Below are 14,157 nucleotides of genomic sequence, written 5' to 3' on the forward strand. Positions count from 1 at the left end.
CCAAACACCATCTCTGTCCCACTAACCTTTATGGCACCCCAAGGAATAGCTGATGCCATTTCTGCTCCCTTGGGTTCATCTCACCACATGCACACAGTGAACATGCACATGATGTGTATGTTTACAACTCATCTGGACAATGAAAACAGGGACTTTTAACCTAGTGTTTCATAGGATCATAAAATCGTATCATGTCCTGAATTGGAAAGGATTCACAAGGATCTTCAAGTCCAACTCCTGTCCCTGCACAGGACACCCCACAGGTCACCCCGTGTGTCTGAGGACATTGTCCAGTCTCTTCTTGAACACTGTCAGGTTGGGGCCGTGACACCTCCCTGGGGAGCCTGTTCAGTGTCCAGCACCTCTGGGTGAAGAACCTTTTCCTCATGTCCAACCTGACCCTCCCATGGCACACCCTTCTTCCATTGCCTTGGATATTGTCATTGGTCACCAGAGAGAATAGCTCAGTACCTTCCCTACCTTCTCCCCTTGTGAGGAAGCTGTAGCCACCAGGAGGTCTCCTTTGAGTCTTTTCTTCAGCTCTGATGCTCAGAAACCCCTTGGTTTGCTTTCTGAAGCAGAAAGGAGAAGCCATGAGCTCCAGGCAATGGGAAGGGGGATCCTGTCCCTCACACACGGCTCAGGGCTCTTCCTGGGACCGTGGAATGTGGGTGTTCAAGGCCCAGAGAAGGACAACACTGGGACAACAGCTTCCAGCTTCTCCATGGGGCTGCAAGGAGGCACCAAAGCCCCAGTGCCATGAGGACAACATGTCTTCTCCTGGGCCTCAGTGGCAGAGACAACTGTCCTGGCCAAGAGGACAGAGACCTGAGATCTGTGGCTCCCTTCCAGCCTTAGAGCACCCTTTGCCATCTCCAGCACAGACTGTTCTACACGGTGCTACCCCTGCACCTCTTTCCCTTTTACCTGATCAGAGGGAAGTCACCTCGACATGATCTCCTAAATCCCATGAGTGCTGCTGGCCTTTCAGCTTCTCTGACAGACATGACCATGTCCCTGCCGATGTCCCGTCATGTTCTCAGGTGGGATGGACATGACAACCAATCTCCAAGGTCTCTTCCTGGGTAAGACCTGTGGGCACTTGGGCAGAGGTTCTTTACCAGTCATGTCCCTGCTGCTGGGCTGTCACCTCCAGACACAGAACTGACCCCACTGTCCCCTTCAGAGCCACATGATTTTGACTGGATTATGAGTGTCTGAGACTCAGCTGACCTCGTAATACCGAATCCATCCATCCCCCTCCCCATAGCCCAGGGCCTGACCAGATAATAGTATGCCTGTTGTACCAAATTAAACAAATGCATTTCCCTCTAAATGTTTTAAATGTTTGAGTGGAGAAACTTTCTTTGCAGTAACTGTTGTTTGTATGTTGACATAATTTCTATCTCCTTTTTTTTTTTTTTTTTTTCTGCAGATATTCTATATTCAAAAACGTGTGCAGGGGAAAGACTCCTTGAATCATAGGGTCAGTCAGGTTTGAAGAGGGGCCTGAACATCTTCTTGCTTCACTCTCCTTCCCAAAGCAGGGTGACCAGGTGAGGTTCTTCAAGGTCTTCGCTCAGCTTTGCATCATCTCCATCACAGCACAGAAGGGACAATAACGACCTTCAGCCGTTTTGGCCCAAATGCTGGTCACTGGGGGATGACACACTAACTGCACAGAGGACACTGCATCGCAGATGATATTTGGGCTTGATGTTTCAGTGAACTTCCTACCAAGCATCCACTTCTTCAACACAAACAGCATCAATCAGGCTATAAGGACACCACGGGAGACCATGTCCAAGGCCTGCCACAATTTCATACACACAACATGCCAGGACCTCCTCGATTGCACTGTCATTTTGAAAACACGATCCAGAATCACAGGGCAGCTGAGGTGAATCTCACTGGGTCAGTGGGGTTTGTTCCCAGAGTCACATACACAAATGTCGGGGTTGTGTCAGGTGTCCATAACTGAGTTGGCTTTGTGGACTCTCATCTGAGGCAGAATCGTAGAATCATAGAATACTCTGATTGGAAGAGACCCTTGGGATCATTGAGTCCAACCACAGCCCAGCTCTCGCACTAAACCATGTCCCAGAGAACCTTGTCTAAACACCTTTAAACCCCTCCAGGGGTGGTGACTCCCCCACTGCCCTGAGCAGTCCGTTCCAATGCCTGACAACTCTTTCCAGGAAATACTTTTTTCTTAATATCCAATCTAAACCTCCCCTGGTGCAAATTGCAGCAAATTCCTCTTGTTCTATCACTTGCTGCTTGAGGTGTCCCCTCAATCTCCTGTTCTCCAGGCTGAACAACCCCAGTTCCCTCAACCACTCCTCATCACACTTGTGCTCCAGTCCCTCAGCAGCTTTGTCGCCTCCTCTGCCCTCTCTCTAGTACCTCAACGTCCTTCTTGAGATGAAGGGCCCAAAACTGAACACAGGATTCAAGGTGCGGCCTCACCAGTGCCGAGCACAGTGGCACCATCACTTCTGTAGTCCTGCTGGCCACACTATTCCTGATACAAGCCAGGATGCTGGTGGCCTTTATGGCCACCTGGAAACATTCTGGCTCATATTCAGCCAGCTATCGATCAACACCCGCACATCCCTCTCCACCAGGCAGCTTTACAGCCACTCCTCCCTGAGCCTCTAGCGCTGCCTGGGGTTGTTGTGACCCAAGTGTAGGACCCAGCACTTGGCTTTGTTAAGCCTCAGACAATAGGCCTCAGCACAATGATACAGCATGTCCAGATCCTTAGGCATGGCCATCCTCATGTCCCACGTCATGCGGAATGGACATGGGGACCTCAGTTCAAGGCAGCACATCCTAGTGCTGTATTCAGGCCTTCATGGAACATGCAAGAATAGCTGATGGTGTTTGTACTAAGTCGGGTTCATCTTATGTACATGATAGGCATGCTCATATCTCATCCATACAGTTGAAACATTGGACTCTGACTTACTCATTCAGTGTCTTTGTGTTGAGGGATGAACAACCTCTCTCAGCTGGGGTGAAGGGCCAGTGCTGGAAATGGTGGTTTTGAGGGGCTGGTCTGTGGTGACTGTCCTGGGCCAGTTTCCCCAGGTTGTCCCACAAACATGGGCACACAGCAGCCCCTGCTCTGCTGGTGCTTCAGGGCTCTCCCAGGAGGCCTGGCTGGGAGAGGACCCTGCTGTCTGCCAGCCCTGCACACTCACACACTTCAGCCGTTCACTGGTATTTTCTTTACTGGGGCATTTGCCAGTTCAGCCTTCCCACCCCCTCCTGAATTGTGCCACCCCCCTGCCCTCTCCCCAGCCGAGCCCGGCAGAGCAGCCACACTGGAACTGGAACTGGTCCCACAGCAGTGGGGACCAGTGAGAATGAAGGACAGTGAGAATGTTCATCCAGCCAGCAAGCTGAGTGGGTCTCCAGCACAGGCAGCTTGCAGACCCAGGTCCAGCCTGGCTCCCCAGGACAGCATGAGACATTTGGCCTAGAGGATCCTCAGGAAGATCCTGCTGCCACAGTGCCAGGGCCACCTGCCCTGAGCTGCCACCTGCAGCAAAGGGTTTCTCTTTCCATTTCTTCTCTGCACACATACAGTGCCCCAGGCTTCTCCCATCTCCCCACAGAGATCTTTCCCAAGAGACCTGAGCTATGCTGACCTGGCCAGCTGTTCCTGCCCCCCTTCCCATGCTCCACGCAGCCCCGAACTGGCGGTGCTGCTCTGCAGAGCAAGTGGGCTGTGGTGCCCAGGGCCATGGGGTGAGTCCGCAGGCTCATGCTGGGCAGGGTGGGAGGAAGACCCAACTCAGGGTGGCTCCTGCTCACTCCCCCTCAGCACACAGACATGGCTCCTGCAGCCCCAGAGATCCCAGAGAGAGGATTCTGGACAAACAAGGCAGTGCAGGGTCCTTCATTTCATTTAAACACACAGAGTACAGCTCTGCATTTACACAAAGATTATGGGTCACATAAGAGCCATATATGCACATAGAAATAAGATGATAAGTGATTTTGCTTGTGGAGAGCATTAATAAAACCAAGAAAAGCTAAAACCAAAGAAAAACAAACAAAAAAAAACCCCTACAAAACTCAGGCTGAGCTGTTTATGAGTTATATTACAAGTAACATGCAGAAGAAAGAGGTCAGCTCATGACTGCTTTTGGAAAGCAAACAGTCATCAGTTTCCTTATGGCATCCTTCAGCTCCTGGTTCCTCATGCTGTAGATGAGGGGGGTCACTGTTGGAGGTATCACTGAGTACAGAACTGACACCATCAAGTCCACCCATGGGGAGGAGATGGAGGGGGGCTTCAGGTTGGCAAACATGGCAGTGCTGACAAACAGAGAGACCACGGCCAGGTGAGGGAGGCAGGTGGAAAAGGCTTTGTGCCGTCCCTGCTCAGAGGGGATCCTCAGCACAGCCCAAAAGATCTGCACATAGGACAGGATGATGAAGATAAAACACACAAATCCTAAACATACACTGACCACAAGAAGCCCAAGTTCCCTGAGGTAGGAGTGTGAGCAGCAGAGTTTGAGGATCTGGGGGATTTCACAGAAGAACTCGCCCAGGACATTGCCCTTGCACAGGGGCAGTGAAAATGTATTGGCCATGTGCAGCAGAGCACTGAGAAACCCAGTGGCCCAGGCAGCTGCTGCCATGTGGACACAAGCTCTGCTGCCCAGGAGGGTCCCGTAGTGCAGGGGTTTGCAGATGGCAACGTAGCAGTCGTAGGACATGACTGTGAGGAGATAATACTCTGCTGCTGTCAAGAAGGCAAATGAAAAGAGCTGTGCAGCACATCCTGAGTATATGGCCCTGGTGTCCCAGAGGGAGTTGGCCATGTATTTGGGGACAGTGGTGGAGATGGAGCCCAGGTCGAGGAGGGCAAGGTTGAGCAGGAAGAAGTACATGGGGGTGTGGAGGTGCTGGTCCCAGGCTATGGTGGTGATGATCAGGCCATTGCCCAGGAGGGCGGCCAGGTAGATGCCCAAGAAGAGCCAGAAGCGCAAGAGCTGCAGCTCCCATGTGTCTGTGAAGGGCAGGAGGAGGAACTGGGTGATGGAGCTACTGTTGGACATTGGCTGCCTGTGGGCATGAGGACCTGTGCAAGGAGGGAAGACAGTGACACATCAAGGGAGACTTCTATGAAGAAAATAAACATGGTGTTTCTTATGGAAAAATCCCTCCCTGATAGAGGGATCTTTCCACTCATTCTGTTTCTACCAACTGAAAAAAACAGTTCATCACAATTTAAAATGCAGCTTGGGCATCTAGTTTCCATGAATACACCTCTGGGTCAAGACCCCCTGTGTTGGTGTCAGAACAAAAACTGACCAACACTCCCACCCCAAGCTCAGAGAGCACGAGCACCAGGGACAGGTGGAGAAACAGGGAAGAACACTGTAGTGCTACCAGAAAATAAAGCAAGGACAGAAACGCAGACGGGCATGCTGTGGAACCTTCTTCTGACCTGGCTGTGCTGCTGCCACTCCCATAATGACACTGTAGAGCAAGTAATTTTAGCACCTTTTTTGTGTACCACGTTGCAGGAACCCTTCACCTGGAGATCCAGCTGCTGAGGTGGAGACTCGTGACCTGGACCCCATGGCTGTGGGGCAGAGGGTCTGCTGGGGAGGAGAGGAGACCAGGGGTTGCACTGGGAAATGTGTCTGCACTGCAGGGGATGGCAGGAGGTCCTGAATCCTGTCCCCAGCATTTCTGGTCCATCTCCCTCTCCCTGCCCATGTCTGTGCTGCCTGCAGCTGTGTGTCTGCCCCTGGTCTGCTCCCTGTCAGTGTCACAGACCCCGTCCCACCCGCTGTGTGCTCAGCTCTGTCCTGCTCACACCTCCTGGCACTGCCCAGGGGCAGCTCTGTGTGTGCCGGGGCTCGGGAGCAGCTCAGACACATCCTAACGAGAACTGGGGTCTCAGTGTCTTCTCCAAAGAGAGAAATAAATCCCCATCTCCAACTGCACACCCAGATGAGCAATAGTGGAAAACTGAAAGCACAGACTCCTTCCCTTGCGGCTGTTCCTGTCTTGATGTCCTTGTTCAGAAGGACCCTGTGCCATGTCTGTGGGGGGATCTGGAGCTCTGAGCAGCCCTGACCCACACAGCCCCCTTCAACCCCACAAGCTCCCTGCCTGCCCTGCCGGGGGTCGCTCCTTCCCCCCACAGCTGCTGCCATGGGATCTCCCGGGCAGGCTGAGCGCTGACCCTGGCAGGCGGCAGAGTCCCTGCCTGGCACAGCCCTGGGGTGCAGGGACCCTGCTCTGCAGGACAGCCCTGGGCACCCCTGGGTGCTCACCCGGCTTCACAGCTGTTCAACATGGCCTGACAAGAACCCCGTCCTTACAGATCCCACAAGCTGTGCCTGTGCCAGTTTTAGGAGATGCCTCCAGGAACTACAGCTGCACTGCCCTGCACCAGAGACTTACCATGGCAAGGGCTGCAAAAGTTTCTCCTCCAGTGAGCTCTCGGTCATCCTCCCAGTCCTGACCACCTTTAATCTCTCTCTGCCTTGCTTGTCTGCTGAGATCCCCAGGCAGAGCCCTCAGCCCTGCTGCGTGTGCAGAGGAGCTGCTCCTGGGCAGAGCTGTCTCTCTGCAGCGCTGAAGCTGCCATGAGCTCCCTGTGTCCCAGGAGCCCAGCCCAGCTCAGCAGCACAGGAGCAGCCCAAGGCGATTTAATGACCCCTCTGGTGGATTTGGTGCTGAGTCCATGGACCTCAGACCCTGAGGGGAAGCTGAAGAAACTTCTCAAGAACTCAAATTCAGATTCATACTCCGAAGTTTCTTGTAATGTTAATGGATCCTGCAGAGGAACACTACTGAGGAAATGACCCCAGGGTTGGGTTAGAGATGAAAGGTCAGGAGAAGCAAGGTGTAGGTCTTTCTTATGATCAGTAAACCTAGATGTGTTTCATTAACCAAAGGGCCAAGCCCTGATCCCCAGCCCTGAGAAGTCAGATCCTGTCCCTCCCACGTTGCCCAGGGCCCTTCCTGGGACAGTGTGATGTGGGACTGTGCAAGGCCAAGGGCAGGACTATGGTCCCACAACTCCCAGGTTCCTGGCTGGGGACAAGGAGGCCATGAGGCCCCTGTGCTGGAAGGACAAGGTGTCTCCTCACAGGCATCAGAGGTGCAGACAACAGCCATAGCCAAGGGGAGAAGGAGCTCATGTCTGCTGGGGCTTTCAGTCTCTTTACATCCCTTGATCATCTCCACGACAGCCTGTCCTGTGCTGTGGTATCCCCTGCACCTCTGTCCCTGCAGGCTGCAGACATCCCCCCTGCTGCCCCACCTTGCTCTTGTCTGAGCATTTTCCTTCCTTTGCTGAGATCTCTCCATCCTCCCCAGCTGCTCCTTGAAGCACAAAGCGTTGGGCTGATGCAGACTCCCTCTGCTGACCTGCTCCACCACAGCACTGCCCTTCCACTCACATTCCTTTCTGCTCATGTCCAGCCTGGACCTCCTCAGCTGCACTTTGGGTCATTATTTCCCACTATGTAGAAAACCTCCACCACCTCTGAAACCACCGTTCAAGCACTCTCAGGCTACTCCTGCACTGTTGCAGCCTCCCCAGCGCTGCTGGGCCAAAGCAGCCCAGGTCCCTCAGCATCCCACACCATGTGCACAAGGTGCTGAACCTGCCTTGGCACAGCCCTGCACTCTGCAGTTCCTCCCTGCTTCTCCAAACTGGGAAGCCGCACACTGGCACACACCCGTGTGTGTGGGTCACACCAGTGCTGAACCGAATGGGATGAGAACTGCAGGTGTCTGGGTCCTCACACTCCTCCTTATGCAGCCCCGTGTGCAGCTGCCTTGTTCATGGTGAGCGTGCACCACGGGCTAGTGTGTGGACCTTGTAGTGCCCAGGCCCTTCTCCTCAGGGTCACTGAGAATTCGTCATTTCATCTTGTCAAAACTCAGAGATTTCTGATGGGTGAATATTAGATATTCAGAAGGTCAGGACTCTCCCTGGACTGAAGCTCCATTTGCCCAGCTGTTATTGTTTGCACACAGATGGCTTATCCTGATGAGGGTGTCTCTCCCAACATAACAGCATGAGGAGTTACAGGACACTATAAATATCATCTCCTGGGGAAACAGTGGGGTCTTGGGTGTCTGGTACTCATAATGCAAGACGTCTGGAGTTTCTGATGTTTCCCTTCATATGGTGGAGTAGTAGGATTACGTGGAGCTCTGACTGGGGACAGATAATGTCAGCTGAACGCTGAGGAGTCAGCATGAGAGGGCAGAACAACATGGGCAATGTTGTGGTCACTGGACATCAGCTACAGGCCCATTGATCAGGAATCGGAATTATGTGAGGCCTCCTTCAGATAAATTAAAGAAGCCTCGTGTTTCCAGGCCGTGTCCTCTTGGCAGACCTGAGATATCCCAATATCTGCAAGGTACCAGCCATCCAGGAGGATTTTGGAGCCCATTGACATCATCTTCCTGACACAGGTGACTGAGGAGTCAGTGAGGTGAGGTGCCCTGTGGGACTTCACACTGACAAACCAGAAAGAGTTGGTCAGGATGGAACAGTCAGGGATGGGAAAGTGAAGCTGAGGCTCCTGGGAGATGAGAACAAGGCCAAGAGCAGGATTTCAGGAGAGCAGGATTTGGCCTGCTGAGGGACCTGCTTGGGTCCTATGGGATATGACCTTGGTGTCTGCAGTGCTTTTCTCTCACATCTCCTCCCTCCTCTCTCCCACCTGCTGTAGTGCAGCGTTTTTTACTCTTTCTCAAAAACAATATCCCAGAGGTGCTGCCAGCATCACCGAGTGGCTCAGATTTGGCAAGGAGTGGGTCCATCTTGGAGCAGCTGAAATCAGCTCTTTCTGATGTCGGTCAAACCCTGTTGTCTTCTTAGAGAGGTGATAGCTGTAGCACAGCCGCACTCACCCTCAGTTCCAAGACTTTGGCATGGAAACCCAACATAGGGTGACAATGTTTCGGATGTTGCAAACCACTTGATAATGGAGAAGTAATGGAAAAGTCCTTCTGTCATCAAAGCAAGGAAATCTCCAGTCAATGAGCAGCTTCCTATAGGGAACTGTAATTGCCCTGACATTAATGGGTCAGGCAAATCTGCCAACATTCCAGAGAATCTTTGGCCAACTGCTTAACATGTCTGCCCGCTGCGCCAAAAAGACTGATGTTCACCTGGATCTAGAACTGGGAAACAAGGAAGAGCTAGTGAGGGATGTGAACAACAGTGTCCACCTTGGCTGTTGTGACCAGGACACAGTGGGGTCCCAGGCACCAGAAGGGAGAGAGGAAGGCCAGCAGCAGAGCACAGGCTGGTGGGCCCCACAGGAGAAGACTTTGACATACTTGGGGATGTTGGGCAAAGTGGTGACATGGAAGGAGATCTGAGGGGTGAAGTAGCTCAGAAAATCTGATAATCCTTACAGGACAGGCTGCTCCAAGCACAAGAATGATCCCTCCAAGTACGCACAGACAGAAGCATTTATCTTGTGAGGCTGCTCCTCTGCACTGATGGAGCTGCAGGGCAAAAAGGCCGCACACAGGAGGTGAAAGCAGGGGAAGCTGCAAAGGAGGAATTTAGAAACCTTGTCCATGGATGTGGGGATGATGACAAAGCTGTCCTGGACTTGATACCTGCATGAGAAGGGCAGCAAAATGAGTTGACAGAGCTTCACTTGCAGTAAGAGAATAGACAGGGTGAACGTGGACCTGCTGCTGAACTACGTAAGAGTAGAATCAGACGGGACTGAGGTTCTTCATGGCTTCTTTGCCTCCATCTTCAGCAGCAAGGTCTCCTGGGACTTGGTTCCTGAAGGCAGGAGTCTGGAGAACACCCAGCAGTGGATGGGGCTCAAGTCAGGGGTGACCTGAGCAAACTCAGACACCGTTACAGAACAGGAGATGGGTCACTTGACCAGCTCCCTGAACACAAGTGTCGCTGTGCTGTGGCACCTGAGATTGCCAGGGACACCCACCTCTTGGTTCAGAGGAGTGTGACTCCTCTCGAGGTGTCCTGGATTATCTCCTCATACACATGGCATTTTAGGCAACCCATTTTGTGACATATTCAGTCTTTATCAGGAGACGCTCCACACCAATATGAACTGGAGGCTGCTGAGACCACCTGTTCTGGAAAGGGAGGGAAGGGCGAGCAGGGAAGGAAATAGAAGAAATTTGGCTTTATCGCTATTTGTTTTGGAAATGCTCTTGCTTTGGCTATTCCTGAAATCTCCCTCATCATCCACACCATACTTGAAGGCTTTATGAAAATGATGCACAGAGCCTTGGCTTGTAAGAGCATTTTGTATGTCCATGCGCCCTCTGCTGCCATGATCCTGAACTGCAGATGCTGAAAGAATGAACAAACCTCCAATGAAGTGAAAGGCAGAAGCAAACCCCAAGTTTCTGAGGGTGTTTGGACCCCATGAAGGGCCATCACTTGACACAGCTGTGAAGGGAACAACCACTGCAGGTCCCTGTCCCTGGAGGCTGGTGAACAAAAGACTTGGAGACAGTGGTTACAGGTGGTGAAGGCCATGTGAAGGTGGCTCTGGTGCCATGTCAGCCCTTGATGCTTGTTGATCACAAAATGGCTGAGCCCTGACCCCTGGGACCTGGTAGATTTTTCTCCAATGTTTTTCAAGGCTTTTCCTGTGGTCAGTGTGAGTGTTTTGTGTTTTGGGGGTGGTGTTTATGTCAAGTGCTGTTGCTTTAACTGCAAGCCTCTGGTGTTCTGTGTTGTTGGAAATGCCTGTGAGTTCCTCACAACTCATCCAGCTTCTTTCATATACCTGGCAATGGTTACCAGTCACCTCAATGTCCCAGTTCCAAACTTACTTGAATCCCCTGTTTTTATCCATAGCCCCATCACTGCAGGAGGTTCATGCATCCACCAGGTTCATGGATGATTCCTGAGGACCATCCAATTGTGGGCAGTGTAAGAGAGGAGCAGAGCAGGGTCAGCTCATGGGCCATGACTGAGCACAGCCACCCCAGCAGCAGCCGTTCCCCATCTCCCAGGCACAGCCATGCCCACAGCATGCAAATGGCACTGCCATACATGATTAGCCCAAGAGAGGCCTTTCCTCCTTCCATATTCCCAGGAATATCTCCCTCCTGTTCCTCCTCCTGACCTGCATGTCAATCCAGGTGCTGTCCTGTCTGTGTCCCCTCCTGCCAATCTACATCCACAGCTGGATGGCCAAAGAAGTCCTTGGTTTCCCTGACAACAACCAAGATCTCAGCGAGTTCTGACGTTCCTTACATACCAAATGGCAAACACTGTAAAGCTGCTAAAAGAAAGAATTAACTCAATCCCGGGGAAGGAACAGCGTTATCTCATTATTCTCATAGTAGATCTGAACAAAAGACTGTACTGACTGTGAAGGAGAGAGGTTCAAAATGCATGAAGAAAATCAGCTCAGTTTCAGTAAAAACAGCACGTTTCCTCAGCCTCCCCTTCACCAGGCTAAAGAAGTTTGGGTCTCTCAGCATCTCTACACATGACCCAGACTTTCTCTGGCCACACAACAGCTCCTCCCGTTCCTCCAGAATGGAGAACGTCACACTGGGACACACGGCTCCAGATGTGACCACAGCAGTGCTGAGTCATGATGGACAATAACTACCCTTGTCTGGGTGGCCACGCTCCTCCCAGTGCAGCCCAATGTGCTCATGGGCTTGTTCCTGTTTAGCACCACTGGGAACTGGCTGAACATCCAGGCTCAGGGGGTTGTGACCAGTGGCACAAAGCCCAGCAGGAGGTACCATGAGGAGCACTGAAGGACACCATATCCCCCTCCAACATCTCCTCCTACAAGTGTCTCTTGGGTCCCTGGAACCACCTCAGTGCCAAGGGGGAGAGCACTGCTTGTATGGGATGGAGGAGATGGGGTCTAGAATGAGGGTCCACGGGCACTTTCTCCTGGTTGTTCATGCAGCAACAATCTGGGCTGGATATTTGGAGAGAGGAACTCTTCCTAAGGGCCTCCAATGGGCTTGGGGATAGTCTAGATGCCCTCAAGGACCTTTACGTCCTTGTTGTAATAGTATGTGGGGCCCAGAACTGCACACAGAACTCAAGGTGAGGCTGCACCAATGCTGAATACAGCAGCATAGTCACCTCTTTTGACCACATGGCCATGCTGTGTTTGATGCACCCAAGGATGGGGGTTACTGTCTTGACTGCTGGGGGACAGTGTTCCCTCCTATTGACCCACTGGCCAACCATCACACCAAATCCCTTTCTGCAGGGCTGCTCTCCAGCCACTCTCTCCCAATCTACACTTACACTCAGTGTTACTCTATCCCAGGTGAACATACCAGCACTTGGACTTGTTCAATTTCATGCCAAGTGCTGGGTCCTGCACTTGGGTCACAACAACCCCAGGCAGCATTGCGGGCTCAGGGAAGAGCGTCTAGAAACCTGCCCAATGGAAAAGGCCCTGGGGGTGTTGATGGACAGTGACTGAACATGAGCCAGCATGTGCCCGGGTGGCCAAGAAGGCCCCCAGCATCCCAGCATGCATCAGGAATAGTGTGGCCAGCAGGACCAGGCAAGTGATCATCCCTCTGTTCTTGGCACTGGTGAGGATGCACCTCAAATCCTGTGTTCAGTTTTGGGCCCCTCACTACAAGAAAGACCTTGGGGTGCTGGAGTGAGTTCAGAGAAGGGCAACAAAGCTGGTGAGGGGTCTGGAGAACAAGTCAGATGGGGAGCAGTGGAGGTAACTGGGGCTGTTTAGCCTGGAGAAAAGAAGGCTGAGGGGAGACCTTATTGCTGTCTACAGCTACCCTAAAGGAGGTTGTAACATGGAGGGTGTTGGTCTGTTCTCCCATATGGCAATTGGAGAAGGAGAGGAAACAGACTGAAGTGGCACTTGGGCAGGTTCAGTTTGGATATTAGGAAAAATTTCTTCTTGGAAAAGTTTGTGAGGCATCGGAACAGGCTGCCCAAGGAGTGGTTGAGTCACCATCCCTGGAGGTCTTTAAACTACATATAGATGAGGTTCTTAAGGAATACGGTTTAGTGCCAGAGTTGGGTTAATGGTTGGACAAAGTGATCTTGAGAGTCTCCTTCAACCTAAATGATTCTGTGATCTCATTGGGATGAGAAACATAGTAAGGCAGCTCTCCCAGATGGAGTACTGGTATGGATGGATGGATGGATGGATGGATGGATGGATGGAGAAATGGATTGGGACAGAGAGGAGGATCAGCCTATCAGCCTAAGGGCTGGGGCCAGCCATGGCATGATGGAAGCAAGGCCAACCCCCCTTTGTCCCCTGCTCTGGTTTCCAAGAGAGCCTTTACACCCGTTGCTGGCAGCCCTCCTGTGCCAGCCCCTCTCACCAGCACACAACTCCTGGCCAGGAGCTCTTCATGCTGCTCCTGCTACCGCAGTGACAGAGCAGCCTGCCCTGAGCTGGGGAATGCAGAAACAGGGTTCTGTGGGTCATTCATTCCCCTGTTGAAGCACAGAGCACAGGGAGCAGGCTGTGGTGCCTGGAAACCACAGTGAGACAGTCCAAGGCAGATCACGGAAGGTCCTTCACCATCTCCAGGAACACTGGGCACCCACAGATGGACACTCAAACCAGCACCATGACGTAACATGATGCCCCATGTCCTCCCCTGAGCCATGAAAAACACAACTACAGCAGCATGGCCTTGTGGGGGAAATTTATTCAGGCTGACCACAGCTTTGGAAGAAGAGCCCAAGCTCCAAATACTGAGACTGAGGAAATCCCCTTTTGTGGGGTGTTTCAAAAAGATGGCTGCAATTTCAGAAATACAGTGATTTTAAAATGGGTCCACACCTGTATTACAGAGATGTGACACAGGACACCAGCTGTACCAGGGCCCCAGAAACAGGTAGACAGGTCTCTGAGTCACTGCTCTGGAGAAGTGCCGTGGGTAAAGAAACTCCTTGACAAACATGGTTATCACAGATGAAATGCGCAATGCACAGGAAGTTCCTGAGATGAACTGGAAATCACTTCTGAAGAGACACAGGTAACTTATTGCTGCTGACAGAAAAATGATTGAATCGGCTTCTTCAGTGCCACTTTGAGCTCCTGGTTCCTCATGCTGTAGATGAGAGGGTTCACTGCTGGAGGCACCACTGAGTACTGAACAGACACCACCAGGTCCAGGGAT

General features: G+C 52.2%; 1 protein-coding gene across 1 annotated transcript in view; it reads right to left on the minus strand.

Moving 5' to 3' along the window:
• LOC308043211 (olfactory receptor 14J1-like) overlaps positions 1-5,078 on the minus strand; it is a gene marked incomplete at its 5' end in the record, with an annotated part of 175,405 nt that extends 170,327 nt beyond the window's left edge. The window contains one exon of the mRNA XM_080349138.1: positions 4,926-5,078. Within this exon, the coding sequence (XP_080205264.1) occupies positions 4,926-5,078 (153 nt within the window). The remainder of the gene's footprint in view (positions 1-4,925) is intronic.
• Positions 5,079-14,157: the final 9,079 nt, after the last annotated feature.

The sequence above is a fragment of the Nesoenas mayeri genome (assembly GCF_963082525.1).
Source record: "Nesoenas mayeri genome assembly, chromosome: 8".
Lineage (NCBI taxonomy): Eukaryota > Metazoa > Chordata > Aves > Columbiformes > Columbidae > Nesoenas > Nesoenas mayeri.